General features: G+C 45.3%; 1 protein-coding gene across 4 annotated transcripts; it reads right to left on the reverse strand.

Annotated features, from left to right (window-relative positions):
- On the reverse strand, nt 1-26,960 carry LOC148386931 (fibroblast growth factor 12). 4 transcript variants are annotated; one of them, XM_088396495.1, is made up of 6 exons: nt 21,440-22,388; nt 20,534-20,581; nt 17,508-17,618; nt 14,593-14,696; nt 6,850-7,048; nt 1-442 (listed from the first exon to the last, which is right to left on the reverse strand). In XM_088396495.1, the coding sequence occupies exons 1-6, from the start codon at nt 21,633-21,635 to the stop codon at nt 291-293; spliced, it is 810 nt and encodes a 269-aa protein (XP_088252621.1). In that variant the 5' UTR covers nt 21,636-22,388; the 3' UTR covers nt 1-290. The 4 variants fall into 4 exon arrangements, with proteins under 4 accessions (XP_088252621.1, XP_088252622.1, XP_088252624.1 ...); XM_088396496.1 differs by lacking the exon at nt 1-442 and adding an exon at nt 4,149-6,321 and having other exon boundaries at nt 21,440-22,380; XM_088396498.1 differs by lacking the exons at nt 1-442; nt 20,534-20,581; nt 21,440-22,388 and adding exons at nt 4,149-6,321; nt 26,493-26,960.
- Between the last annotated feature and the right edge of the window lie 648 nt (nt 26,961-27,608).

A 27,608-nucleotide genomic window follows, 5' to 3' on the forward strand; every position in this document is an offset into this window, starting at 1 on the left:
TTCAGTTTAATCCGCTCATTTATTTCATTTCAATCTATTTCGAAGATTAACATTTCATAAACTTAATATATTCTAAGAATATTTATTTATAAGAATAATTTGATTATAAGAGAGTGCAGCTATAAGATTTGTCCTCATTGGAATTGACTATATTTCAATTAGGAAATACATGATCGATTTCCAAATAAACAGGATCCTTCACTTTGGTTCTTATTTTTCAGGAAGTGACAGACAAACAGAACATGATACAGTTGCTCTACAAACTCTTCAAACAAAACAACAAAATAAACTTAGAAGAACCTGGAGAGACGATGGAGCCGGAGGAGAATGAGGAGGAAGGAGGACTGGAGAAGAGAGACAGTCCTGATGTTCGCAAAGCAGGATGCCGAATCTTCTTCTGGAAATCCTGGACTGCCTGCTGACCCTGCCCGCAGCTGCATTGCTGTGTGAAAATCAAAAATAATTTGGCTTCTGCAACCGTTTTGTGTTTTCATTCTGTAACTGCAAAAACACACTTAGTCTGATCACAGTCATTTACCTGCCGTATTTCTCAAATACACTTAGCAAAGAACAATTGGGCAACCCAAATGCATCTTATGAAGCTTGCCCTACATGTGGAAGTAAACCAATTAGAATCAATTCTCCTTTATTCCGCATCAAGTGAAAGCAGCTTAAAAGCGCAGCACATCAAAGAAGCACCAGTTGGCTTTAATTGAGCACAAGCCAATTATTTTTAATGAATAGAGCGAGGAGGAAACAGAGAAACGGGACGAGGTCCCGGGAGTACAACACAGGCGGGGGGTGACGGACGGTGACAACCACACATCGCTTGTTGACAGCTTTATGGGGTCATATCTTACACATTACTTGTTGCCTGGCATCATGCATTCATTTTAGGAATTGGTGCACAACTTCCTCCACAAATTGCTGACAATGAAAGGAAGGAACATCTTTTTTTTACAACAGGCAGTCACTCGTTATTGCGTGCACCGTCAGCGGCGACCTCGGCAGACTCCCGCCGGTGTCCTAAAGGTCTCAATTTGATGCATCTTTGCACTTAAAGTGCATTGCAAGAGTCGCTTTGGTTAAATGTGATCAAGTGGGAGAGATTGTTATTTTCCGGAACGCTCCCTATCATCTCCCTTCGGTCCAGGCCCAAATAAACTCAGCTACATTTACAACCTAAATTCTACTATTTAGTGTATTCCCAATGGTCTGTTGGTTTTATTTCACAATGTTTTTCTTGGCTTCACTGCAAAAGAGGTTTCTAATTGAGTGCTCTCCGTGCCTCTTACCTCATCACACAGATGGTCAATCTTCCAATGAAATTCCAACACATTCACTTCGGACTTGGCCGTCCAAAAATATTCCGTTCAATTGCTTGTCACGGTTGGCGTTTTTCTCCATTTGGTTTCCATTCGATTTTGTGACCATTTTGTTATGGCTCGTTTGGTCTTCGCGTCCAGCTGTTCTCGTTAGCGTTAACCAATGGGCTTCCTTGTGCCACGTGCACCCCGTTGTCTGGTCACTTATCTTGTATTTAGTTCTGTATTCAATTCCTGTTGATGTGCATCATCCTGCTTTGCCACATGGCCAAAAGTGTCTGACTGAAACTCCACCTGGATAGTTGCAAGCCAGAGTTCGACAAGCTCTCACTGTCCACATGGCCGTGAACGTGTCCAAGAACGATTTGTAGTTGGACGAATACGTCAGGGGCAGGATGACTGGATGGAGGAAAGACAGCCTAGTGTTTTTTGGGGAGCATTGTTACGACGGTGATGAACCGTTCGTTCCTTTTCCAAATAAAGAGGTTGTTCAAGAGTTTTTTTTTTTTATTCGCCATGTTTGAGCGTGCCAAACAAGGAATTTGACTTCGGTAAATCACAGCCTCTGTTCAACATTTAGGTGACTAACAACAACACTCAGCACATGTGAAGAACGAAAGATATTCTCAAACATCCCCAGATCTTAAACTCCCAAGAGGGCAAGGAAAAACTCAAAACTCCAGCTATGGGAAATGAGAAACCTTGAGAAAAGTCCACAGATGGGAGGGTCCCTCTTCTAGGATGACCAGGCTGCAATGGATGCAGAGAGGACACATAGTACAAACAGTGTAAACAAAAAAGGTGTGGAAAGCAGGATGTTATTGCACAGTAATGACTCTGAGACTCTAAGAGTGGTGTGAGTTCATCAGAGCGACAGCCTGGGGGAAGAAGCTGTCTCTGTGTCTGCTGGTTTTAGTGTACAGAGCTCTATAACGGCGTCCGGAGGGGAGTAGTTCAAACAGGCTGCAACCTGGGTGCGAAGGGTCTGTTGAGATGTTACTTGCACGTTTCCTGGTCCTGGTCAGGTACAAGTCTTGAATAGATGGGAGGTTGATTCCAATTATCTTTTCTGCAGTCCTTATTGTCCGTTGCAGTCTGTGCTTGTCTTGTTTGGAGGCCGATCCAAACCAGACAGTGATGGAGGTGCAGAGGACAGACTGGATGATGGCAGTGTAGAAGGTCTTCAGCAGCTCCCGCGGCAGGTTGAACTTCTTGAGCTGTCTCAGGAAGTACAGCCTCTGCTGGGCCTTCTTCCGGACAGAGTCTATGTGGCCGGTCCATTTCAGGTCCCGAGAGATTGTGGTTCCCAGGAACTTGAAGGTGTCTGATGAGAGAATAGTATTACTGCGGATAGTGAGGGGTGAAAGTGGTGAAGGGCCTCGCCTGAAGTCCACTGTCATCTCCACGGTCTTGAGCGGGTTCAGGTCCAGGTGGTTTTGGCTGCACCAGTGGACCAGCCGCTCCACCTCCTGTCTGTATGCAGTCTCATCACCGTTCTGGATCAGTCAGATGAGAGTGGTGTCGTCTGCATACTTCAGGAGCTTCACAGAAGAGTCACTTGCGGAGAAATCGTTGGTGTAGAGGGAGAAGAGCAGTGGGGAGAGGACGCACCCCTGAGGGGCTCCAGTGTTGGTAGTCAGAGTGTCAGATGTGATGCTCCCCAGCCTCACACGCTGTCTCCTGTTGGTCAGGAAGCTGGTGATCCACTGACAGGTGGAGGCAGGCACCGCGAGCTGGATGAGCTTCTGTTGGAGGATGTCAGGAGCGATGGTGTTGAACGCCGAGCTGAAGTCCACAAACAGGATCCTGGCGTACTTTCCTGGGGTGTCCAGGTGTTGCAGGATGTAGTGCAGACCCATGTTGACCGCATCATCCACCGACCTGTTTGCCCGGTAGGCAAACTGGAGGGGGTCCAGCAGGGGGCCCGTGACATCCTTCAGGTGGTTCAGCACTAACCTCTCGAAAGATTTCATGACCACAGATGTCAGTGCAACAGGTCTATAGTCATTCAGACCTGTGATGGCGGGCTTCTTGGCCACTGGAACGATGGTGGAGCTCTTGAAGCACGCGGGCACCTCACACAGCTCCAGGTTGATCGGCCTCATTAGATGCTGCGGTGTATTTCTGTCTTTTCTCTGTCTCAGGAAGATGTTAAGAGAATTTAGGTTTGGCTTTTTGTCAGCTGCCTGGCGTTTTATTTTTTTTTGGGGGGGGGGGGGGGGGGGGCGTGCGTGCGTGCTTAGCAGTTGTGTTTGAAGCCACCGCACTGCTAGTTTGCTCGTTACGGGACACAAAGTTTGGACTAGCAACATTTTGAAAGCAATAAATATATGAATTTGCATTTTTGATGTTATTAGACAATGAATGTGAATTTCTTCAGATATGCGTGCTGTTATTTTCAGTAGTAGCATCAAGACTGCTCCATAAAGAAATGGACTGTCTCCTTGTCCTGTTTGTCCCTTCTGGATGCTGCAGCCATTGTGCAGCAGAAGAGAAGACAAAAACACGTCCTGAAAGTCAGGGGCAGCTTTCGCCTTTCTCCTCCTCCTCCTCCTCATTCTCATTCTCTTTTGCCGGCATGGAAGGTCTGTTTCCATGACAACGGGAGAATTAAGGCCAAAGGAGCGCCGTTCCAAAATGACACCACGTATTTAAGAGGAAAGCGAAACTGTAAATCACTCCGGCGGGTGAATTGATAGCGGAGGAAAAGGGGATTGGATTTGAGGCAATGCGAAAAGCCCCAGGCTGATGGATGTTGTCCGACAATGAGAGACGCGCAACAACTGCCAGTCATCGTTTGCAGCAAATAATTCAAAAGGTGGCTTTGGTCACATAATCTTTATTCTAAAATAATCACTAAGGGTTTTTTTGTTTTGTTTTGTTGTGTTTTTCTATCATCATCAATGCAATTTTTTCTGACAATTCATAGTGCATATATGGGTGTGTTCCGATGCAGTGAAATCAACTGCGAACATAAAAAGAACTTTTTTTGTTAAAGCCTTTTGCTTTAACCATTCATTCGTTTGAATTGTTCTCAACAATGGTTCCATCCAGTGACATGCATCGACATTTGCACCAATATAAACCTCTGTATAAAAGATACTTACAGTATATAGGTATGTATATATATCTATATATACTATATCTCTATTTATGCTGGTCTTGCCGCACCTCTTGACTTCCTGTGTTGTCTACTCTAATGTCGCACAATGAGATGCATGGTACTTGAGAGCGAGAAGAAAAGGCAGAGAATGATCGACTGAGTGACCCTATTCACCCAGTTGGTGTAAATTGCAATTGCTGGTATTTCAAAATCCATGTTTTCTGTAATTGCTCTGAAACACTCATGATTGTAATTGAAATTGAATCTGGAAGGATCTTACCCTTTTTCAATGGCAATTGACATTTTCACTATTAACAAACTGCCTGCGTAAGTTGTATACAACAGTTTGGGCCTTGTATATGTTTTGTTGGTTTGTTTTATCTTCCTAGACGACAAATATAAATGAGCTTTCTGCTAGATGTCATATGTTTTGATATGAATAGTATACATATGTGCACATTGTCAAGAAACAAATAGATAAAAGTATGTGGAAGGGGTCAAACGAATCCATTCGCTCTGAATGGTAAAATTGCCTTGGAGTCTGGAATGCACTGTCTGTACGTTTTGTTGTGCCGTGAAATTTTTCCAAACTTTCTCGAACGCTTGGTTTGCAAACACCGCTTCAATGGACCAACTAGCACTTCCTGAGACACACTAATTGGAGGACAGGGAATTGGGTAATGTAGCGGACGCAGCATTTACACGGCAGCGCAGCCGATCGCTTGGCTTTCCGCAAAGACTTTTGCAGTTGATTCCTCACCATGCCAGGCAAGGCGAGGCCAGGCCAGGCCAGGCCAGGCCAGGCGAAGCGAGGCCAGGCGAGGCCTCGACACAATTGCAAAAGTTTTCCATCCTTTCTCCCTCATCGAACAAGTTATGACGTAAAAATAGGATTTGGACTTATCATATTACTGATGCTGGTCATTGCCTTTTTGGAAGGACGACAATATTTCCTGGTCTTCACTTAACACAACCGGCTCATTTCAAACATGTCTTAACACAACCAGCTCATTTCAAACATGTCCAATACACACTTGCTAGTAATAGTCCCTCAACACCTCCTAGACCGCACGGCTGATATTGCTTCAGACGCCGGACGCAATTTGTCGTCGCACTTACAGCACACACCTGATTTACTGACATCCCATGGTAAGCACTCTTGTGACTACAGCAGAAAATACATTCATGCAGAGCAGCTCTGGTGATTCAAGATTAATCCATGAGGAAAAAACGTTGAAAGTCCCACAATGGGAAATGGTGAGGGAAAAAAAAAAAAGCTGTCATGATGGGCATTGCTGGATTGATGGACTGCTTATTATTGGCAAATCTAACACAAGAGAATATTTAGAAAAGAATGCATATCAAAAGTCAACACATAATCAACACCCCCCCCACACACACACACAGCATTAAAATGTAAATGAGAGATGTTTGTGTGAGGAGAGGCCTCTGATCCATTGCGTCACAGCTCTTTTTGCATAAAATATCAGTCAGGTCCTGATCGAAAAGGTTGATATATAGATATACATATATAGTTTGACTCTGTTTCATAGTAATTCTTCTAAAAGTTTTCACAGGCAAGGGTTGAGAGTTTGTCCTTTCTGGTCACGAGTACAGTAATAGCTCCTTGGTCGCCGTGGCGACGACAACGACACTATTTCAGCGACGGCGCATCCGATTCAGGCAGGGTGGGAACTTTCCTACGGCCCCTCCCCTTTGAGGTGAGGGTGGGGGCATTCAGGCCAAGCCCCTCAGTGGAAGCCCCTCCCTTTCATTGCTATGAGGAGTCCTGGTTGACTGCTTTGCCGCCGTTCATGGTGGGGGTCCCTGAGCTCTTGCGGGAGCGGTGTTTGTCCTCGATCTCGTGCAGCGACGGCTCGCGGTACATGCAGACTGAGAGGGATGACAGAAGGGTGATCGAATGAAGAAGGTATGAGTATAGAAACAAGGAGAAGAGTTCCGTTAGGATCCAATGTCAAGTCCCAACTCGAACACATGAAGCAGCTATCTATGTATAGAGGAAACCGAACAAAGTCAGCTGATGTGGCTGCTTTCGAGCACCTCATTGTCAGCATGAGTGTCACAGAGAAAAAGAAGGGAGACGGGCAAACTCAAAAGTGACGGCAAACGTGTCGACAGGGGCTCGACGATGAGTGAAACCAATTTGATACATGTATGCAGTCGACACATTGATTTAGTGGGAAATAACTTCTGGGTGGGTGCCTTTCAAGTCAGTCTTGTCATGCTTACGCATCTTTCTTTTCGATAGCTGTTGTCTTACGATTACACTTGAGCTGGAGTTCATCTCAGCAGACTTTTGGACCGGAGATTCATTTGTCATTCAGCCCTTCAAACGTGACGGCAAGCAACTGCATACAATGCACAATCGATCAAATGTCCTAGGTTTTCTTTTCATGTTACCTTCAATGGGCCTTGGTACAAAGTGAGAAGAAGGTTTGGTCTTCTTGACCCGATTGCCTTTCATGACTTGGCCCTCCTTGGTGAGGCCGAGGAACCAGGCCCGGCCCGACTCCTGCTGTCGGTACACAGTGGACGAGTAGATCACATAGTAGTTCTCGAAAACGGACTCCTTGAATTTGCACTCTGGCGTGAACATTTCCTGGAAGAGCGGAGCACATCGAGTACAATAAATATGTATCACAATGTCTCTGTGCTATGAGCTCAATTCATGGCTAAAGATAGAGCAAATATTTTGAATTGAAGTCAATCTGAAAATTAATTTGAAGTGCGACAAGCCTTCCACATTCAAAAGAAGCGAGGTCAGGAGACGCACAACACGCGAGTACACGCGCAAACACACATGTCACACAACGATGCTCTTATTCAAGATACCGAGCAACAATGGAAGATTTGTATCGCTCCGCATCAGTATCAAAGCGGCACGTCAAGAAGAAAGTCAATGAGTCGCGGGCGGGAAAGATGGAAAGGCTGCGTTGGGCATTACTGCCATGACAGCGCTGAGGAGCAAATCATGATCTAATGTTATGCTTGTATTATCACGGCCTCTGTGCGACTGTGTCTTTCAAATGGACTTCTCTATATGGATGTCATTCCACTGGTACGCTGGTTTTACTTTCTCGTGACTCCACTTGGCTTACATGGACGCGTTGACCTTATGCAGTCCAATGTCAACATACCCGGTAAAATGAAAATGGCTAAAAGGTTTTGATGAAGTTTAAAAAAAAAAAAAAAAAAAAACGTACAGCATTGTGAGAGAATTTCTCAAAGCAGCAAGCATAAATGGCTTCAGCTTTAAAACGTACCCCGGCTCTCGTCTTGATCCAAACCAGACAGGAAATGAGTGAAGTTAGTATGTTGGTGCCTATAGATGCAGCGGAACGGAGGATTTGCTTTTCTGCTTGATTTTCCTTTTCTTTTTTTGCTTGTCTCACTTTATTGGAGGCACATTATGGAAAATCCACTTTTTAATGGCTTGTATACAAATAGTTTGGCTCTTTGGAGTGCATGAAGAGGGAAATGAAACAACCCCGTAAATCTTTTCTTATCTGCCTAATTGTGAAATATGAAGCCACCAGCCATGACATAGCAAAACAGCAGTCGCTTCTGCCAAGTGGCACATACTTGATTGCTTGGTGATTCCCCCCAAAACCTTTTTTTTTTAATGTATACACTCCTTGTTTATCAGACGAAGACACCTTGGAAATGAGTCATGTTGTATTTGTGCAGACAGCTGTAGCCATGCAGAACAGCTGGATTGCTTTTACACAGCCTAATCGCATTTTAAAGCAGGATACGTGTGTGTGTGTGTTGCTGTGTTTGTATTATCTCCTGCAGGTTTCTGTGCCCTTTTAAAGTTGTCCAATTCCAATTCCCACTGGAGGTGACCATTTATGGTGTCGACGTGCATTGTAAAGTGTGTGAGTGCGAGGATGTGTGTGTGCGTGTGTGTGTGTGTGTGTGTGTGTGTGTGTGTGTGTGTGTGTGTGTGTGTGTGTGTGTGTGTGTGTGTGTGTGTGTGTGTGTGTGTGTGTGTGTGTGTGTGTGTGTGTGTGTGTGTGTGTGTGTGTGTGTGTGTGTGTGTGCGTGTGCGTGTGCGTGTGCGTGTGCCTGTGCGTGTGCGCGTGCGAGAGTCAAGCCACAGAAAGAATTAAAGTTGAGCTGGTAAGAAAATAAAATAGGTTGAGGATGTGAATTTCACATTCTTTGAGCCTGTTCCATTTTATTGGATGCACAATTAAAAAAATATTATCATAGGTTTTCAGTTTAATAGTCTACTATAGCAGGGGTGTCAAACTCATTTTCGTCACGGGCCGCATCGTAGTCATAGTTTCCCTTAGAGGGCCGTTATGATTGAAATTAGAGATTAGTAGAAACTGTTCAAATATTTTAAAAAAATAAGTTGCAAGCAATATCTCGATTCCTTTTTTTTTTTTTAAGTGAAGACAATTTGTTATTTTAGTAATGACACAAAGTCGATGCAAAATCTGTCTTCGCGGGCAACATAGTAAATGATATGACGGGCCGCATCTGGCCCCCGGGCCTTGACTTTGACCCCTCTGGTCTACAGTAATTCACAAATTCATGATTTTTTTTTTAACCTGTTTCTGAAAAGCTCACCTATTTGTGGTATTTATGCTCTTTCTATGATGCTCTTAGTCATTCAATAGACATTTTGGGGGAGTGTGTGTGTGTGTTTCTGCTATTTAGATTCCTGATTTAAAAAACCCAAATAGTGTTTCTGACCACTTGAGGGCAGTACAACAAACTGCGAACGTTCACGTTAATTAAATGCGCCCAAAGGAATAAAACTTGATCTCCATTTCAGCTATGAGATAAGCAGTAGTCAGTAGCTAATCGTGTTATTTAGCTGTGTGCATTCATCTCTTTGGGCTTATAAAGTATGGACTAATTAAAAAGAAAGACCGCCATATGTCGTCTAAAGACAACATCTGTGTGAGTGCGAGTGTGCTCACGAAGCATTTCACAGCTCAGCAACAGTTTGAGTCACTGGCCGTTTGTTCTGAAAAGACGGAAGCATGCAAGGCAAGCACGGGAAAGGACTTTGGGAAGGTGAGGTCACCCAAGTCAACGCTTTACGGACACCTCTCGCGGGTCAGCGGCGGGGGGGAAGAACGGCTTCGAGGGGAGCCTGCGGACGTTCCGTCAAACTGCAAAAATATGGGCTGGGGCTCAGTGGGTCGGGTCAGGTCCTACCTGCCTGCCTGCCTGTCTGGCGGCGGCGGCCACATATGTGTGTGTGCGTGCGTATGTGCAGGGAAGACAAGGACCATGCACACCATCAGGCATCGGCCCGTCTTATAAGGTCAAGCATATTACAGCAGCAATTCTCAAACCGTACAAAACATATTGTACTAAAATACATTTGAATGTTTGAGGAATTCCTGGCAGTAAGTCACACCACAGCGTCCCCTCCCAAGGACATGACTTGGGCTTCCAGTGTGTTGCGTGCAGAGAAAAAAGCTCTCGGAAAGGAAGGAAGGAAGGAAGGAAGGAAGGAAGGAAGGAAGGAAGGAAGGAAGGAAGGAAGGAAGGAAGGAAGGAAGGAAGGAAGGAAGGAAGGAAGGAAGGAAGGAAGGAAGGAAGGAAGGAAGGAAGGAAGGAAGGAAGGAAGGAAGGAAGGAAGGAAGGAAGGATAAGGGCACAACGTAGTGACTTTGAAGTCTGACAGCGCACCTTGTTTGCAGATGACTGAGTGGGAAAAATGAGGTGAGGAACGCGGGTCGCAGTCTCTCATTAAAGTCATCTTCTAAATGGATTTGCACACAATGAAGAGGAAAAAAAGAGGCGTGCAACACACTCGCCACACTGGAAAATACTACATGGAATACGTAATGAAGCGGAGATGGTCGTGCTACAAAACCTGTGAAACAAAGAAAAGTGGAGCCATTTTGGAATTTGGGTTTTTCATGCTGCTCATACTGTATACATTTTTTTTGGGGGGGGGGGGGTCAAATTTGCACCTGGGCTCAATAAAGGTTGGGAAACACTGTCCTAGACATATGGGTGACTTTGTAAGTAGCTGCAGAGGATTCTGGAAGGACTTCAATTTCAATTTGGGCACACGCCATCAAAAGGTTTAAGCTCGAAGAAAATCCCAGGACTGACACAGAAGAGCCAAGGTGGCCAATTCCTATTCTGAGAGAATTCAGGTCAGCTACGGTCTAGACTGGTACTACGTACAGTATATTCTCTTGCGCCCCTTTTTCTCTCTAACTCCCTCCCTCCCTCCCCACTTGTCTGTTTATCTTCTCTCCATCCCACACCAAAGAGTCAGCATGTGGTTGTGTGTTGACCTTGCTGATGGCCTTGCAGAAAAGACAGTGATGATAAATGACTGCAACCAAACCACAAACACGTGCTAATGTCCCAATGGTCAAAGAAAAAGAAAAAGCTGAATAGGGGAAGAAAAGACTTTACTTGCTGAATAATCTTTGGGAAATCATATTTGTTCAATACTAAAAAAATGCATCTCCCATCAAATCTGGAGATCTCAGCGCAAGCTTTATCCAAATTATACGTAACTAAGCATACTGATTAATGACTGAAATGACCAAACGTTCCCCGAAGCACAAGAGCGCATAAAAGATGAACGACAAAGCAGCGTTTCATGAATCTATTTTGGCTCATTTTTTACCTTGAACAAAACTTAACCACTCTCTCTAACCTTCCACAACTTTGACTCACGCCTCCTTTAGGACCTTCACTGAAAGTTTTACTGCAACGTGTCATTTATTTCTTTGACATAAAGAAGAAGCAGTGAATTTAGTCCCCGGTTAAATCAAAAAGAATAGGAGCAGTTACTCTCGACGGATGGACGGTTAGCCCGTGCCGGATGGGTGGCCGAATGGAGATGGATGATAGCAAAGGTGCAAAAGTCTTGGGCCACCCTCAAGCAGTTGTTTTGCTAATGATGTCCCTCGTACGGCTACCTAAAACTCTCTCACAGAAAGCACAGACTGCCAATTCAAAGAAGCATTTTTGGTTTTAGCTTGTCCATCTGTTTGTTAGTTTGCAGTCCACTTCCTGGGAAATGGAGGATGACAAACAGATGCTTGGAACCATTATGATGTTCTCTACTAATTCCACAAGTGACTAAATTCTTATCCCAACACCTTTTGCCAGATGCTCACCAAAATCCTTGACCCATGTAAGACAAAATAGATCTGCCCTCTATACGTATTTCAAAATAAAAATCCATCCATCAAAAAATTCATTTCCAAAATATGTCGATGAATATAGTCGATGGAGGCAGATGGGAAGAAAGAATGACAAAGATGGGGGATTATAGTTATCAATACATAAAATGGATAGACGGACGGACGGACGGACGGAAGGACGGACGGACGGATAGCCTGCCTTTAGCTTTGATGATAATAAAGTTATAGGGTGCCCATTCATGCTGTGCTGGGCAACAGCAAACTAGGTCATATTGAGAAGAATTTATGAATAATGGAAGGGATCTCTTCATTGTAACTGCTCGGCCCCCACGCACGCACGCACGCACGCACGCTAACAGGGCTAAAAGCAATATCGAGCGCGCTCACCCACAGCCTCATCAGCAAAAGCCTCAATAGGGCTGGAGCCAATCAACGGCGACCACTTAAACTGATGAAAGAAAGCACCAAAATGGCTTCCTAAAATCTCATACCGCAACAAGACAGAAAAAGCAGCAGTGACCAAAAGAAGAGGATATCCCTCAATAACCACCTCCCGGGAGGGAGGAAGACAGACAGACAGACAGACAGACTGCTGCGTATGCTTGAGATTTAAGGGGCAGAGATGACGGACGGGAGGAGAGGAGAACCACCGCATAGCATAGATGGGCCGAGAGATGAACAGCCTGTCAGATAACAGAGCAGGCAAACAATAAGAAACAAGTTGCGTTCAAAGTCAAACGTTTTATGGCCGCAGTGTTGTGAATGTGAGAACGTCAAGCCCACGCTCCATTTTAAGGCTGGGCAATTTAGCAAATTCAAATTGACACCGCAATGTAGTAGAATGCCATTTTCAAGAGGGAGGGAGGGAGGGGCACTCCATGTTTACGTATCATTGTTTGGTGATAATCACGTTGTTGCAATCTAATTTATGCTGAAATTGTTGTTGTGAATTTCTTCTCTAGCTAGTTAACAACTCTAAGGATGGAGCCAAATGAACTTGCGTTCATTCATTCATGCTTCATTGGCCTTTATTTTAACATAAGCCTAACCTATGACAAAAACATTTATTCAGATTAAATCGGATGTTGTTTATTGTATTAAATCTATCGCTTGTTTGTTAAAAAAATATATGGTAAGAAAATTAATGACAATAATAATAATAAAATTAATGATTAATAATAATAATAATAATAATTTCTCAATATTGTGGGGGGGGGAAAATATCACAATTACCGGCTCATTATTTTTCAAAATCACTCAGCCCTACTAAATTGTCATATCTTCCGCATGCAACCTGTGCTGCTGAATAATCGGATGCTCATCTATGCCCTTTGCAATCCATATGCTAATTTCGTTCCATCTATGAGCACCATACAAGGCTCATAAGTCCAGTGTGTGCATTCTGCCTACTGATGCATGCACATTTCCCATGTTTCCCATTCCAACGACTTCACCAAAGTGCATTTAGTCTATTTAATTGAAACACACTTACACCAAAAAAAAAAAAAGAAAAAAAAAGAAAAATGCACATTTCTACTCCACGGCCAGAAAGGTCAAAATTGCATTTACCGGCCCATAAAACGGATAATTAACAGGATAAATGAAGTGTCATGGCTGTTAGGCTGGAAGCTGACATTTGACACTCACCAGGGCACGGCACGGCTCGGCTTGTAATTCATAAGAATCGTGACACAAATGATACTTTCATGAAGTGGGTGCACGCAGGCCCGGGTGCTCAATTTGGCGTAATTTCAATGAATCACACCACGACCTGGGTGCTATTTAACATGAATTCCACTGACGGGCGCTGGGAGCTTGTTGATGTGTCTTAAGTTCTGAATGAAAGCCGTCTAGCCCGATGAGTCACGTCGGCGACACACGCGTACTATTGTACGTCCTTGTCTGAACCCCGCAAGTGCTCCCGAGTGCGCTCCGATGGGAAATGATACAAATTTGCAGGACGTTCCATCTCCACAGAAAAATGGACGCAATCTGGGCCCACCCAGCTCACTCTTGATAAAACTGCTCCCTTATCGGTACAAGCAATCAAACATGCATGCTTCAAATATTTTTGGAGGATTTTGACCAGATGGGTTGCGAGTAGCACGACCGTCTCTTTCCTTCATTCCCTGCAATTGGCACCACGAGACTGGAAGTTATATAAGCATGTTAACAAGGGACAGTATGTCTCTACTGTATCCGCGCGAAAGCCACCTTTTCATTTCCTCTGCATGTCAAACAATCCAGTGTGTTACAGAAACGTGTTTTCCTCCTCACTGTAACAGGCGGCGAAATGAAATACGACATCCGTGACTCTTTCCACCCCCACTCGACTATCGGCTACCCACACTCGCCTGCGCACTTCCCGCATCTTACGCCGCATAAGAAATCTATTCGCATGATATTCACTCCCCCGCCGTGTTCATTTCTGGAACCGAGTGGAATCATCAATCAGTCATGTGGGGATTCGGTACATACGAAATGTAAAATGACACACAACCCTAAGGAGTTCTTTCTAAGACGGATAGACGGATGTCACGGGATCACCTCAGTGTCATTTCGAAGTCCTTGGATACCACACGCTGTTTGATAGTAACTTTTTTTGCTATCAATTTGATAATATCATAAAAAAAAATGTTTGATAACAATTTAGCTGTGCAATAGCATCCCACTGGTCATTTTAAGCTAGTAAAAAATGGTGTGCATATAACAACAAGTGAGCGGAACGTTTGTTTACAGATCAACTCTACAGTGAGTCGATACAACGAGAGCCGGCAATTTGAAACGACGAGTCCTGAACTCAGTGTGGAGTTCAATGTAAAACATGCACCGGCATGCTGCATGATCAACAAAGTGGGAGGGAGGGAGGATAAGTGGCTCACAGCAATAACAGTACATCACAAGGGCTCTTGTGCTAATGCTGGATATTCATCAAAGAGGCTAAAACAAAACATGGGCTGAATATATACAGTCAATGCTGGTCACACACAAGTGCGGGTCTTACAGAGCTGTAGAGCATTCCCTCGCCGTTCATGCCGATGTAGAAGCCACTCTTCACTCCCTGGATGGCCACCACTCTCAGACCCACGGGAATAAGATTAAACAGGGCTGCACAGGCAAAGTCAGGCAGGAAGGCACAAAAACGACAAAAGAAGACAATTTAGTTTTCACTTAACTCTCCTTGGCATGAGAGTGTCTGATCTCTCTGTCTCTGTGAGCGGACTATCTGGCACTCTGACAGCAGTCAAGTAAACCAAAGAAACAAGACGTGAACAATGGCAAGCGCAGCCACCTGCCAGAGGAGCATTAGAGTAAAGCTTTGGCAACGTTGGACATGGCTGCATTCATTTTCTTGTCAAACAAGATGAGCGCATTGGCTCAACGGTACTGTTGGAAGGCTAAAATGAACCTGCGGCGTTGTGGAGCTGAAGACAAATCGAGTGGATTGACAAGGATTTGCCCTTGATTGACAGATGACAGAGTGACGCTGTGAAAGCTCCAGAACATTTCCATACAGCAGAAATTAAAACGACAAAAATCCATCAGCACAAACTAAAAGACGACAGCACTCTGACATTCAGCTATTCTGCTTTATCGCAATAACATCTGCGACTTTTGATCAGATTTGACTGACTGCAACATAAGCGAGGCGCCTCAGTGTGGTTATCGCGTTCACTTATCACCCAACGCTGATTAGTGTCGGAACACCGCGCTAAAACAGAGACGAGCAAAATTGACTCGTGCCGAAATATCCCAGCCCGTTACAAAGCGCCGCTGTTAAATCCTGGTAAATCACAGCCAGACGCCCCGTCATGGCAGCCCGTTTTAATATTCAAATCATCGTGGAGGACATTCACGATGATGACCCAAACGCTCCTTAAGGATGTTGATGGCAGCAGAGATAAAAAAAAAAAAAAAGTGCTTATTAGAAATGATCATCATCCAGGTCATTGGTTATCTGAAAATGTCACTCTGGAAGCAATTTTCTTCTCGGCCCTTCATTAGCATATCTAAGCGCCATTGCTATCTCTGCCCCGTCACTTCCACTGAATGCGAGGGAGGACATGACTGTGACTTTCATGGACTTTGCTTCCGGATGGCATGTGAAGGGACATTGTCAATGCACTGCTGGTTTCCCGCCTGTATTATGGGGAACATCAGATAAGGCCGGGGGGAGGAGGGGGACGAGGGCAGACGTGCTAACGCAAGACTGTCCTCTGAGGAGATTCAATTTGGTTCAATAAATATCGACGGCATCGATGGTGGAAATGTGCCCCCGGGCCACTGACGAGGCCGATTCACACGGACAACTGTTATTGTAATGCATACATACCCTTGAGGCGCACACATGGCAAGCAAAGGCCTAAGTGTCCGCTCTTGTCATCCGAGTCCTTTTATGTCTTCCAGCTTTTCAAAAAGCACAAAGTATTCCGAGTCAGAATCCGATTTAACCGCACAGGTCGGGAGGGAAACTGTTCCAAATTTGAAGCGAGGATCTCAAGTCATTAGAAAGTCTCCTTTCATTCCATTTATCACCTTTGAGCATTTGGCACAGATGGAGTGTGAAGGTGTCGTGACTAATAAGAAATATATTTCGCCAGCAATTACTGAAGACCATCGAGAGATGGTCATCAAATTAATAACGGATCTGATTTCTAAAATGGGAGTTAATTAATCGAATGAGGTTTCACAGTCTTCGGTGTTAACAAGCTGTCACACTTCCCATCTTTAATATTCCAAAGTTTGTCAGCATATGCAGACAGATTTTTTTTCTATTCAATCATTTTAAATAATTGAAAAAAAAAAAAAAACAGGAAAAAAAAAAAAATGTTTTAAATAATTAAATACAACGGTAAAAAAGACAAAGATTTTTTTCAAGGGGAGGGGGCATCCTTGCAAATGATTCAAGTTATTCAAATAGATTGGATCAATTGATTGATCTTCTGATCGTTGGTTTTCTCCTTTTTTTTTTTTTTAATAAGCTGTGTTTAGTAAACAGCTGAAAAAATCCCCCAAAATGTTCATGAATTTTGGATTGCAGGTTGCATCATGGCCCCTCTGTACTGCCAATTCTGCAGAATAAATGGCCGCATGGTTCAAGGCTAGAGGGCTAATCTATTCTTCAAATCCGGGTACCAGCCTCTCAATCAATACATCCATCCGTGCTGGATCTGAATCCAAAAGTCTTTGTGCCAGCACTCCCTTCCCCTTCTTTCTACCTTCAAACTGTCTGCACTTGCGGCACCACATACAGAGAATTATTTATTGGGTACAAACGGAGACGGCGGTATTTTTAGTTTCATGTGGCTGAATTATTCACCGCGGCCCTTCATCCCTGGCTGGGCTGACATGGCTGCTTAACAAGGAAGATGACCTCAAGGTGGGGAAGCCCTCATCATACTACAAAAACACGAGAATACAGAACATCTTTACAAACATTTCTCACTTAACTCTTTGCCCTGTAATCCTTCACTTGCCTTGATATGAATGGTGGTTCTTTCTCACATAACAATTGGAAAGCAAGACAGCGAGAACTTTTTGTGTCCACCAGAAGGCTGTCAGGGGCCGAAAGCTTCGGCAAGATTATGATTAGTTTCCCGCCTGAGCTGAGGGTAAACTTTAGCACAACAACATTCCCATGTAACACATTTGTGCTAGGGAGGAAAGTGATATCATCATCATCATCATCACAATTCAAATCATATTGACGTACAATCGCGACGCACAAGTTATAGTAGAAAAGGAATGCAACAGTTGTTTACAGCACATGTGGAAAATGATTTCTTTTTTAAGGCTTAGATTTGAATGTATGCCAATATAGGACTTTAAAATGACTTGAAGAAAATATGTGACCTCATTATGATCACATTTAGTTACACCATCATTTCTTCCAAAAAGTGATGCGAAGGCGCCACTCACTGTTGTCGCTGTTCTCGTCCTTGCTGCCATCAATGGTTCCGTCCGGCTTCATCTGCAGGTAGAAGCCCTGCTGGCTAAACAGTCGCGTCACGATGCCTTTCAGCTGTGGCTCTGCAACACGCACGCACATACACACACACACAGACATACACGCACACACGCACACACACATTGGGCCAAACCACAACCCCCCCCAGGCCCCGCAGGAGTATGTCAGACAAACAAAAATCTGAAACCATTTTTTTTTTTTTACATTTCCAGAGTGCAAACAATAAACAAATCATTTACAATGAAGGTTGGGGGTGTACACCAAAGAAGAAAATGTGTAGAGCATACATTGAATGTAAATACAACCTCAATGTCTTACTTACGTGAACCTTGCCAGCTGCTCACCAATAATGAATTGCAATGAAACGTCTGTTGTGTTAATGAAAGCCCTACCTCCCTCCCACCCTGATAGAATTTGCAGCCACTGTGAAGCATCTGCTTCCAGGGGAAATTCAACAAGCGCTTTGAACCGACACATTCTGACAGCGCTATTTCTTACTGGAGAAGTTGTTTTCACTCCGATAACCCTGACTGACCTCCAACTTTGAGGCTGTGTCATCTGGTGCCTCGCCAGGGTGCTACTGAAAACGTTCAACACTTCACGGAGAGAGGGGGGAGGGAGGGAGGGCGGGGGTGGACGGAGATCAGACTAAAAAAAAACTACTGGGCATCTGGCAATGCCAGGCTGAGGAAATATAGCCCTGTTTGATAAGGTTTAAGGCTAGTCATGTTTTTTTTTTTGTCCCCCGCAATGGATGAGCCTCTTCGGGCACAAAGACAAACAAAACAAATCATTTTGTATTGTCCGGCTGACAAAGGGAACAAATTATGCAGTTTGTCACAGCAGATTTGTGCTAACATTTGCACTTATTTCAGGCAGGCCTGTGTCACACACAGGAATGTAGGGTGGCATGCAGAAGTGGACTGGGCGTGCCTAAAACGACATTCTGCCAATCAAAAGGGGCAGAATGCTATCAGAAATGAAAAGAAAAAAAAAAGATGGGAGAAGAGTTGAAAGACGATCCCAACATATAGCTACAAGTGAAATGTCATGGAGTAGTTCCAGTTCTCGTTAGGTTCCGTATACTGTGCAACACATTCTGGAAAATCTGAGTGGTGGTCCTTCAAAGTCGTAACCAACTTAGAGGTCGATCCATTCGAGGGAAGCAACGCAGAGCAGAGCAGCGCAGAGCAGAGCAGAGCAGAGCTCCCGGTTTCTTTTACTACATCTCTCGAGAGCTGAAGGCTCAGGATCCAGACGAGTGAACATGTTTTGTGTTTTTTTCCTTCCAGCTTTTATGTCGAGCTGATGTCAGCTCATCGTGGGCCATCTGCTGCATGCACAGCAGGCCCGCGAAGAAGAGGGATGTTGCAATGGAACCAATAAAAAAAAATTTAAAAAAAGGGGACTTAGCCACTGCGACCTCATCCTATGGTTTCTGTCGGACGATACGCCAGAGTTAAGACTCCATCTCAATTTCAGGTCAAGACACACTTTGATCCTTGCATCCATTTGCATACCATTTATCAGCACTAAGGTTGTGATCAGAACATAAAATCTATTACAGTCATTTATTTATAATGATGTTCTGATTATGACTATGACAGGTCAGCCCTCACTGCAGGTGGCCCTCAATTAAGTTTTTGAAATAAAAATGTTCACTATAGCGGAGTAGTCTTTAAGTTGTAATAACGGTGTTCACCACTACATGGCAGAAATCACTCACTGGTGCCTCCAACCACCAGACAATAGTTGTGGATCAGAAGAGGAAGACAGAGCATGCCCTGGGTACGCAATAAGCCAAAGAACTGTCTTATTCCAGTCAAAGAAAACCCCAAACACACACACACACACACACACAATCCTTTTAGATGCTCACTGCGCTAACTTTTTTGTGCAAATATGCAGTCGGGCACTCTCCTCCCATTTTGCAGAAACGTAAAAGCTAAGTGATGTCAAGCCTTTTACTGTTAAATAATACAGCTCTTTCATTAACTGTTCAATAAAACAACTATCAGAGATGTGCAGAGGCGAGCCCGTGAAAGAGGTCCATATCTTACTCAACCGTGCATCAACCAAGACATCAATCCCCAACTCACCTAGCCCCGGGAGCGGGGCCTTCCGTTCCCGGGACGAAGCCTTCATCATCCATCATCGGCTGGCTGAGGTGACCGCCGCGCACACGCGTGACTAAATTACACGCCATAAGCTCACTTCCATAAACGTGCGTGGCCATTGCCGACTGGCTCATCAGTTCCGATCATTTGACATTGTGTACAGTGCGAGTGCCCAGTACAAACAAAAAGCGACAGTGTAATGGTTGCCATTGTGTGTGTGTGTGTGTGTGTGTGTGTGTGTGTGTGTGTGTGTGTGTGTGTGTGTGTGTGTGTGTGTGTGTGTGTGTGTGTGTGTGTGTGTGTGTGTGTGTGTGTGTGTGTGTGTGTGTGTGTGTGTGTGTGTGTGTGTGTGTGTGTAGTGTGATGGCTGACAGCAGCCGGTATAAAAAGGTCATACACGTAACGTACTTCATACTAAACAGGACAAGACATTTAGGTACGCTGACAAATGGTGTCATGGCTGTGAAATGGTGAATGATCACCTGTTCTAATAGCGGGACACGCACACACACCATATTCATCAACACCAACACCTAGACTAGAGCTTGACGCACAATATTTACAAACTTTGGAGGAGGAGCGAGGGTTTGACCAAAAAGAAAAAGAAGCAAAAACTAAATGAAGAGGCAGAGCCAAACCTTTTTGGAAAGACAGCCACACAGAGATGAGAGGACAAAAAAAGTCAGCAATCAGACAGGTGTTGAAGCTTCCCCCTTTCCTCTATACGTGTCCCTCACCACCACCCCCGACGGCCCCGAAAAGAGGAGGAGGAGGGAGGGGGGGGTGAGTCGACGTGGGCGCAAGATGGGGTGGAGACGAGAAGAAACACAGCACACACGGATGGAGGCTGAGCTACTGACCTAGCCTGCAGCCCTTATGGGCCACCTGTGGAGGTTTCGAGGGTGCATCTTATGAAGTACGGGGGGTGGTTGGGTGGGACAGAAGGAGAAACAGTCTTTTAAAACAGGCAGATTGGATTTCTTTTTTTTTTTAAAAACTGAAAGAAAGTTCAGCGAATTGGCTTGTAAAAGCAAAAATATGTCAAGGCATCAGTAAGGGTGGCTTCACATTCATCACGGCGTCGCTCGCGTATTGTCCAAGAGTTACCTACCTGCCAAATAGTGAGCAACTCATTTTCTCATCTGGCATTTTATGGCAGTGGAATTGTTTACTGGCACTCATCCCATATGAACTTTTAATCAGTCTGCAGGACTCTCCCATTGGGGGGCCGGGGGGGTGACTCACATCACTGTGCACCAACACGGAATTATCAATAAAAGCGGAGTAGCTCTTAATCACCGAGGCCATAGCTCCCTTCACTGCAGTAATGCTTCCCGCAATAAACATTTACCATTAAAACATTTCATCTGAAAAGAGCCTTGTGGTGCACTGCGGTGCAACTTATCCCCCTCCTCTGGAAAACCCCAATCAGCATTCATTTGGACTTTGGGGAATGGGGGGGATGGGGGGGGGCAGCTGGCTGTTCACATGCACGACGGAAAACTCCTCGTGCATTCTGATCAGGGGGTGACGTCACAGCCCAAACATGTTCTCGACATCAGAATGGAACAGGTGGATGGATTTTTTGTTTTTTCTACCTTCTGTGGGTCATTTGGTGACTGCAGCACAACGCCTCTGCTGCTCTCTCTCGAGAGAGAGAAGCGGGGGGGGGGGTTCGGTTAAGGGGGCGGGCGGGCGTTCGAGGGATCCGTTTGCACACATCGCTCGCAGGCGGGGGTGGGTAGCGGTCGGAGCGCCGCACTGACCTGGTCGCCGGCGCACGGGTCGTTTCTTGCCGCTGCAGAAGCGCACTTTGCTGAAGACCCCCAAAAAATGCCGCTCGCACAGAGAGCGGGGGTCCTTGCTGGGGCTGGGCCGACGCTTGGACGTGGACACCCGGTCGCTGTTGGACTCCCTCGCCTGGCGCTTCTGGCGGATCAGAGAGCTGGCGATCGCGGCCATCTGCCCGAACCGAGTCGAAAAACACCCGAGAGTCTGGTGCGGATGAGAGGGGAAGCTGGTGCAGAATTTTGATGGAGAAAAGAGAAAAGAAAAAAAACAGACGGAGACGGTCGATTCGGCGTGTCAAACAGACGCTTCAACCAAATGTCATGCTGATGAGGAACTCGGAGTCCGGAACATCATTGAGATTCCAGTTGCATCTTCACGCTATCTACGAGAACTTTGTTGCACTGTCGGGACTTCATTGCTATCAAACTACCCGCTGGACCGTGCAGACATGCAACAGTGTTGATAAATTGCGTGTCATTGGAGAGCTTCTGCCTTCTGTTATTCCCAATCCGGCTTCTTTTTAACAATCCTTCATATGGAGCGCAAAAAAAATGTCCCTTTAGGTGTTTAATCCACCACGCACATGACTGGCAGACGCAGTGGGTGTGCACAGTCGCGACTGTGCAAGGAGCCCAGATCAGCACGCCGTACGCTCCGGTTCCGACGATGGCAACGGGAGGGGGCGGGCAATAAAGGGTGCTGCAGATGTGTGGAATCCAGAAAGAGGGTGGAGAAGGAAAGAAGGAAGGAAGGGATATTTTCCTATGAAAAGCAACAATTAGTTTCGAGTGGCATTATCCCTCGGCGTGTCTCGCCGCACGGATGCTGTGGCTGTGCTCCATCGCCGACAGACAAAGTGAACGCTCCATAGACCGCCTCCCCCTCTTCCTCCCCCTCCTGCTCCTGCTCCTGCTCCTCCTCCTTCTCCTCCTCCTCCTCCTCCTCGTCCCCACTCCCTCTTTCCCCACTCCAACTCTATTAACGCAATCATACGTGATTGTATTAGGAATTCACATAGCCATGGCGATGAGTGTTGGTGAAAAATGTGAATAAATAAGACCAAATGTGGGTGGAGGGTGCTGCTAAATGTCTCACTCTCGCTTCATTTGGATGAATCTGGCATGTTAAAAAAGGGTCTTGCATCCGATTTGAATGATACAAGGGCATATTTGTATCTCAAAGCTGTGCAAATAAACTCATGCTTATTATTCCACGATCACATGCGTCCAATTCATCAGCACCTCATCTGTACTTCTGCACAATAAAGACAAGAACTTGAAGATGACTTATCTCCAATAATGTTTTGACACAGCTGAAATCAACAGGTGACAGCACTTCTACAAGCGTATTTGACTAAAACGGAGAGCGTTCATGCAAGTCCAAGTGCTACAAACTCCCGTCCGCCAAGACGAGCAGCCTAAATCCTCACGTTCGTCGTCAGCAAATTCACCAGGTGCCCTCCGGTAACAATCAAAAGACAGAGAACACAATATGGCGTCTGCTTAGGCGACAAAACCAAGACAGGCAACGGTGGATCAATAACCTCCTTATTGTGGAAGTGAATGATAAATCTCGCCAGCAGCTAAAGTTTCAGTCGAGCCTCGACAGCTGAAAAGTCGAGCAACAATCCACAAGCGATCGGTTCCCCTGTCATTTTTTAAATGATGGAACAACAATCCAGGTTACTGGAGCCCCATTCCAGCTCAGTATGTGCAAGAGTGCTTGTGTCTATTACACTCCTTAAGATTTGGGCTATTTACAACAGCCATTGCAAGAGGAAAGCTCTTGGCTGATTCTCACCATCCAGCACACAATCCATTTTGGTACTCACTTACTTACTTACCATTAGGTAGGCATTAGGGCTCGGACCTCTCCCGGCCGATTGGGTCGAGAGCGTGCCGCAATTCATTTCATTGGCATTTACTGTACATTGTACTTTTTTACATGACAACCACTTAAACTTGAATTGTAATGCTTGTATAACAGAGGTGTCAAACTCACGGCCCAGGGGCCAGATACAGCCCACCAAATCATTTGATGTGGCCCGTGAAGACAAATTGTGCATGGACTTCATGCGTCAATACTAAAATTACAAATTGTATTCACTTTAGAAAATAGAAAAATTGCGAGCAATTTTCATGAACATATATCGATTTAAAATATTGGAATAGTTTTTGCTCATCTCTGATTTCAAAACTATCAGTTTGTTGCGTCGCCTATACTGTATATACTATAAGGCGTTGACAGTCATAATGGCCCTCTGAAGGAAACTATGACTACGATGCAGCCTGCGACAAAAATGACTGACACCCCTGTAATGTCTCATAGGTCATTTACAACAATAAATTTGAAAACCATTCCAAATTTGCTATGCATTTACCAAATAACGACCTGGTGGTGTAGCTTTTGCGGAATGAGGTTTTACAGGTATAGTTGGGCTTTTGTGGGGCCAAGACATGTTATGAATATAGTGTGTGTGTGTGTGTGTGTGTGTGTGTGTGTGTGTGTGTGTGTGTGTGTGTGTGTGTGTGTGTGTGTGTGTGTGTGTGTCCCCTCCCTTAATGGCATCTGCGACAAAGACACTTGCTAACAGAAGAACCCCGGTGCGATACACCATAAGTCTATTGATCATATAAATGTGAACACATGCAGTGTTAAATTTAGAATCTTCGTGTGTTTGAAAATGAGGAAGAAAATGAACCAAACATGCACCAATATGAGTCAAGTGTGATACTAAAACGCTTTTCTTTATGTCTGCTGACCCCTTGCGGTGAAAGACTAAACGGCAGCTAGCTATTCAATGCAAACTTGCACCTTTCCATGCGTCGTCCAGTCACTTGGCCAAGACCAAGTTTCATTCTTAACTTAGAAAGCATCCAATCATTATTTCACTTTGTTTGCAGCCAATTGTAGGTAAGACATCCGAATGAGGAGCTATTGATCAAAGCATAGTTCCAGCTCATAATCAATTGGAATAAACAATACACACACTGCCTCAATGCAAACGTCTCACAATTTAGCAGTCAACCACAAAAGTAAATAATAATTCATACAAAATATTCCAGCTGCCTTTTAATTGACACTTTACAGCCTGGTGTGTAGTTGAGGAGACGGACGGGCGGACGGACGGACGGAGGAGAGGGGACGTCCAAATATAAGACAATGCTAAAATGTCTTACGCAGCTTTGGCAAAGTGCCCACTTGGTGCACTTCCCGCTTCATATGCTTTTGTTTGACCCCCAAACCAGGATTTAAAGTCAATTCTTGTCATCTTAGCAGAATGCAAACAGACTTTGGAGTGCATGTTGTATTACTTGCACAGGTCATGTGTTTCAGACAGCACAAAACTTCAAGGAAAGGGCAAACTTATGAAATTAAGACGAAGCACTGCTGGATAGGCCTTAAAGAACAAAATGGTACATAACTGCACCAGAATCAAATAAATATATTGTTGCACTCACAGATAAGGAACCCAGCAAGTCACATGACACAGATTGCATATTGCAAATAGCATCGCAATTTTCTTACAACCTGACGTGACACACACGCACGCGCGCACGCACGCACACGCGCGCGCGCACACACACACACACACGCACACACACACACAAAATAACTTGAGGACAGTGTGTGGAAAAATAGCAACTATAGCTGTTCCCAACATGTTGCTTTTGGTCCACTCGTCTCAGAGGAGTCGGCTGCGCTTCCTTCTAATTGACTGGCCTGAATTTTGAGCGAGACGTCGACTGTGATACTGGATATTCGAACATTGTCTAGCATAAGTGTTACTTCTTATAGTTATGGAAATGAGTGGAGATGCTCATTTGGAGGTCACTACTGGGCAGCTACAAAACTACGTATTTGAAACTTTTCAATGACAAAACGATGACATAAAAAGAAGTGGGAAAAGTGGAATGGTGGGAGACATTATCTCGGTATCTTAGCAGCAGCCTTTAGTGCCACAGGAGGTCACTTCTGCTGTCCTTATTCAATGACTTCATTCAAGCTTAAAAGGTGTAAGCCACTGTATTAATAATTCATTTAGAACTGTTTCCTAAAGGCAGCCTTATTGTTGATGTCAAATGGAGAACATCTGGCATACATTGGACTAAACACCATCAAAGCACGTGGTGTTGTTTTTTTTATGCTGTACAATGACGATAAAGTCAACACGCCTCTGTTCAAATGGCAGCTTTTTGTGATATGAAAACATTGGACCACAATACTCATTTCCAATAGGTTTCTACTGCTGTATTAACGTGACCTATTGACTCGAAAAAAGGAGTAAGGCACATCTAGAAAACGGGGATAATGTGCTTGCACACGTGTAAAGAGCCTAATAAATGTGGATGTGCTCGGGTCCAGAATGAACCAATCACATGACAACATTTAAATTGGCTCCTGAAAAATGAAGCTGTTCTCGTCAGCTTTTTGTCACTTTTGGGGTAGCAGGGCTTTCGGAAGACTTTGTGCAAAAACACTGCTGCTGCAACAAAACACGCTTCACTGTTTTTGGAATTGGCCAAAAAGTTCAAACCTTGGTTGCTGCATTGAACCACAAGATAATCCTAAAGACTTGAAGCCCATGCGGGCTATTGATATGGCATGAGTTGAAATGAATCCTCAATTGAATCAATAGTGAAAAGTTTGCCTATTGTGGTGCCTGTCCTGTACGACGCTATCCTTGGTGCTGATGTTTTGGGGATACTTTGCCGCGCGCGACACTGCGTGCGGGCGGGCGTGCGGGCGTGCGTTCGACGCACTGGCGTGTGCGTGGAAGAGGACTGCGGGGCTCGGCGCTAACACACTCAAGCGGGGGGCCAGATGATGAGCGACTCAGCCGCAGCACTCGACTTACGCGCGCGCGCGCGCTGAATGAAAGCCACTCGACCGCCTTCCTCTTCATCGTCATCTTCCCCCCCCCCCCCCCCCCCCCCCCCACAGGAGCATGCAAAGCGGTTTTGTGTGTGTGGTGGTGGTGGTGGTGGTTGTGGAGGTGGTGGTGGTGGGGGGGGGGGTGTCTCTCACCGTCGGTGATAGTGGTCGACTTCGATCGTTGTCCACAGAAACACTGCAGCATATGCGCTCCTTTCTGGAGGAATGGCCTCAGAATCCTCATTGATTTCTCATTTGGATGGCAGCCCTCCTCGATCCAAACAATAGCACAACACAGCACGCCATGCAGGGTCAGGCAGCATCGCGTATACAGCCAGCCAGCCTGGCTCTCTCGCGCTCTCGCTCGCTCGGTCTCTCGCTCGCTCTCTCGCTCTCTCTCTCTCTCTCTCTCTCTCTCTCTCTCTCTCTCTCTCTCTCTCTCTCTCTCCTTCTCTACAGCCAGCCAGCCAGCCTGACTCTCTCCTTCTCTACAGCCTTGGAAGGGCACAGTCTGCAGGACACGTTAGGCTAAAACGAGGCATCTTGAAGTGGTCTCACCACGACCACCACCACCACCTTCTGCTCTAGTCCCTTTTATCTACAGAGTCGTCATCAACGCTCCTCTCGCTCGTTTCTCCAGGCAACGCAAGGACGGCACGCCGTGCTCCAATTGTATTACACCGGCAGCGGACGTAATAGCAAGTGGGGGGGGGGGGGGCGATCGGAGGAGGGGAGCATTTGCTGCAAGTGGTGGTTCTGGTGCTGGCGCGGGAGGGAGGGAGGGAGGGAGGGGACACGCGAAGCCATCATATACGCCCGCCCGAGGTGGCAAAAGTAGAGCGATGTGTTTAAAAGGACAGTTTTCGTTCCTAAGCCTTACCATGATTTTTTTTAAAGATCTGTTGATGAAAACCACTATCTATACGAAATGGTGATTTTTTTTTTTCAATGAAAAAAAACATGGCAAAAACTCCTGAGCACTAACTTCAATGCAGCATTTGCGGCATGTACAAATGAGGTCTCGCACAAGTTTGGAAAACAAGCACAATAGAATTATGGAACCATCGACCTTGGGCTTAGTTGTTATTGTAATGTACACAATGTCCATAAAAGGATGTTTTAGGTCAGCAAAACGTCTCAACAGCAGCAGCAGCAGAAGAGCAAGGGAAGGAAGGTGGGAGGGGCAGGCATGCTGATCGAGCGAGCGATGGTGCTGAATATTCAACTCTCGATCTGTACTGCCTGCCCCTGTGCGCTCAACACTGTTTG

Source organism: Syngnathus floridae, chromosome 14, assembly GCF_059516105.1.
Source record: "Syngnathus floridae isolate MCC-2025c chromosome 14, RoL_Sflo_1.0, whole genome shotgun sequence".
Taxonomy (NCBI): Eukaryota; Metazoa; Chordata; class Actinopteri; order Syngnathiformes; family Syngnathidae; genus Syngnathus; species Syngnathus floridae.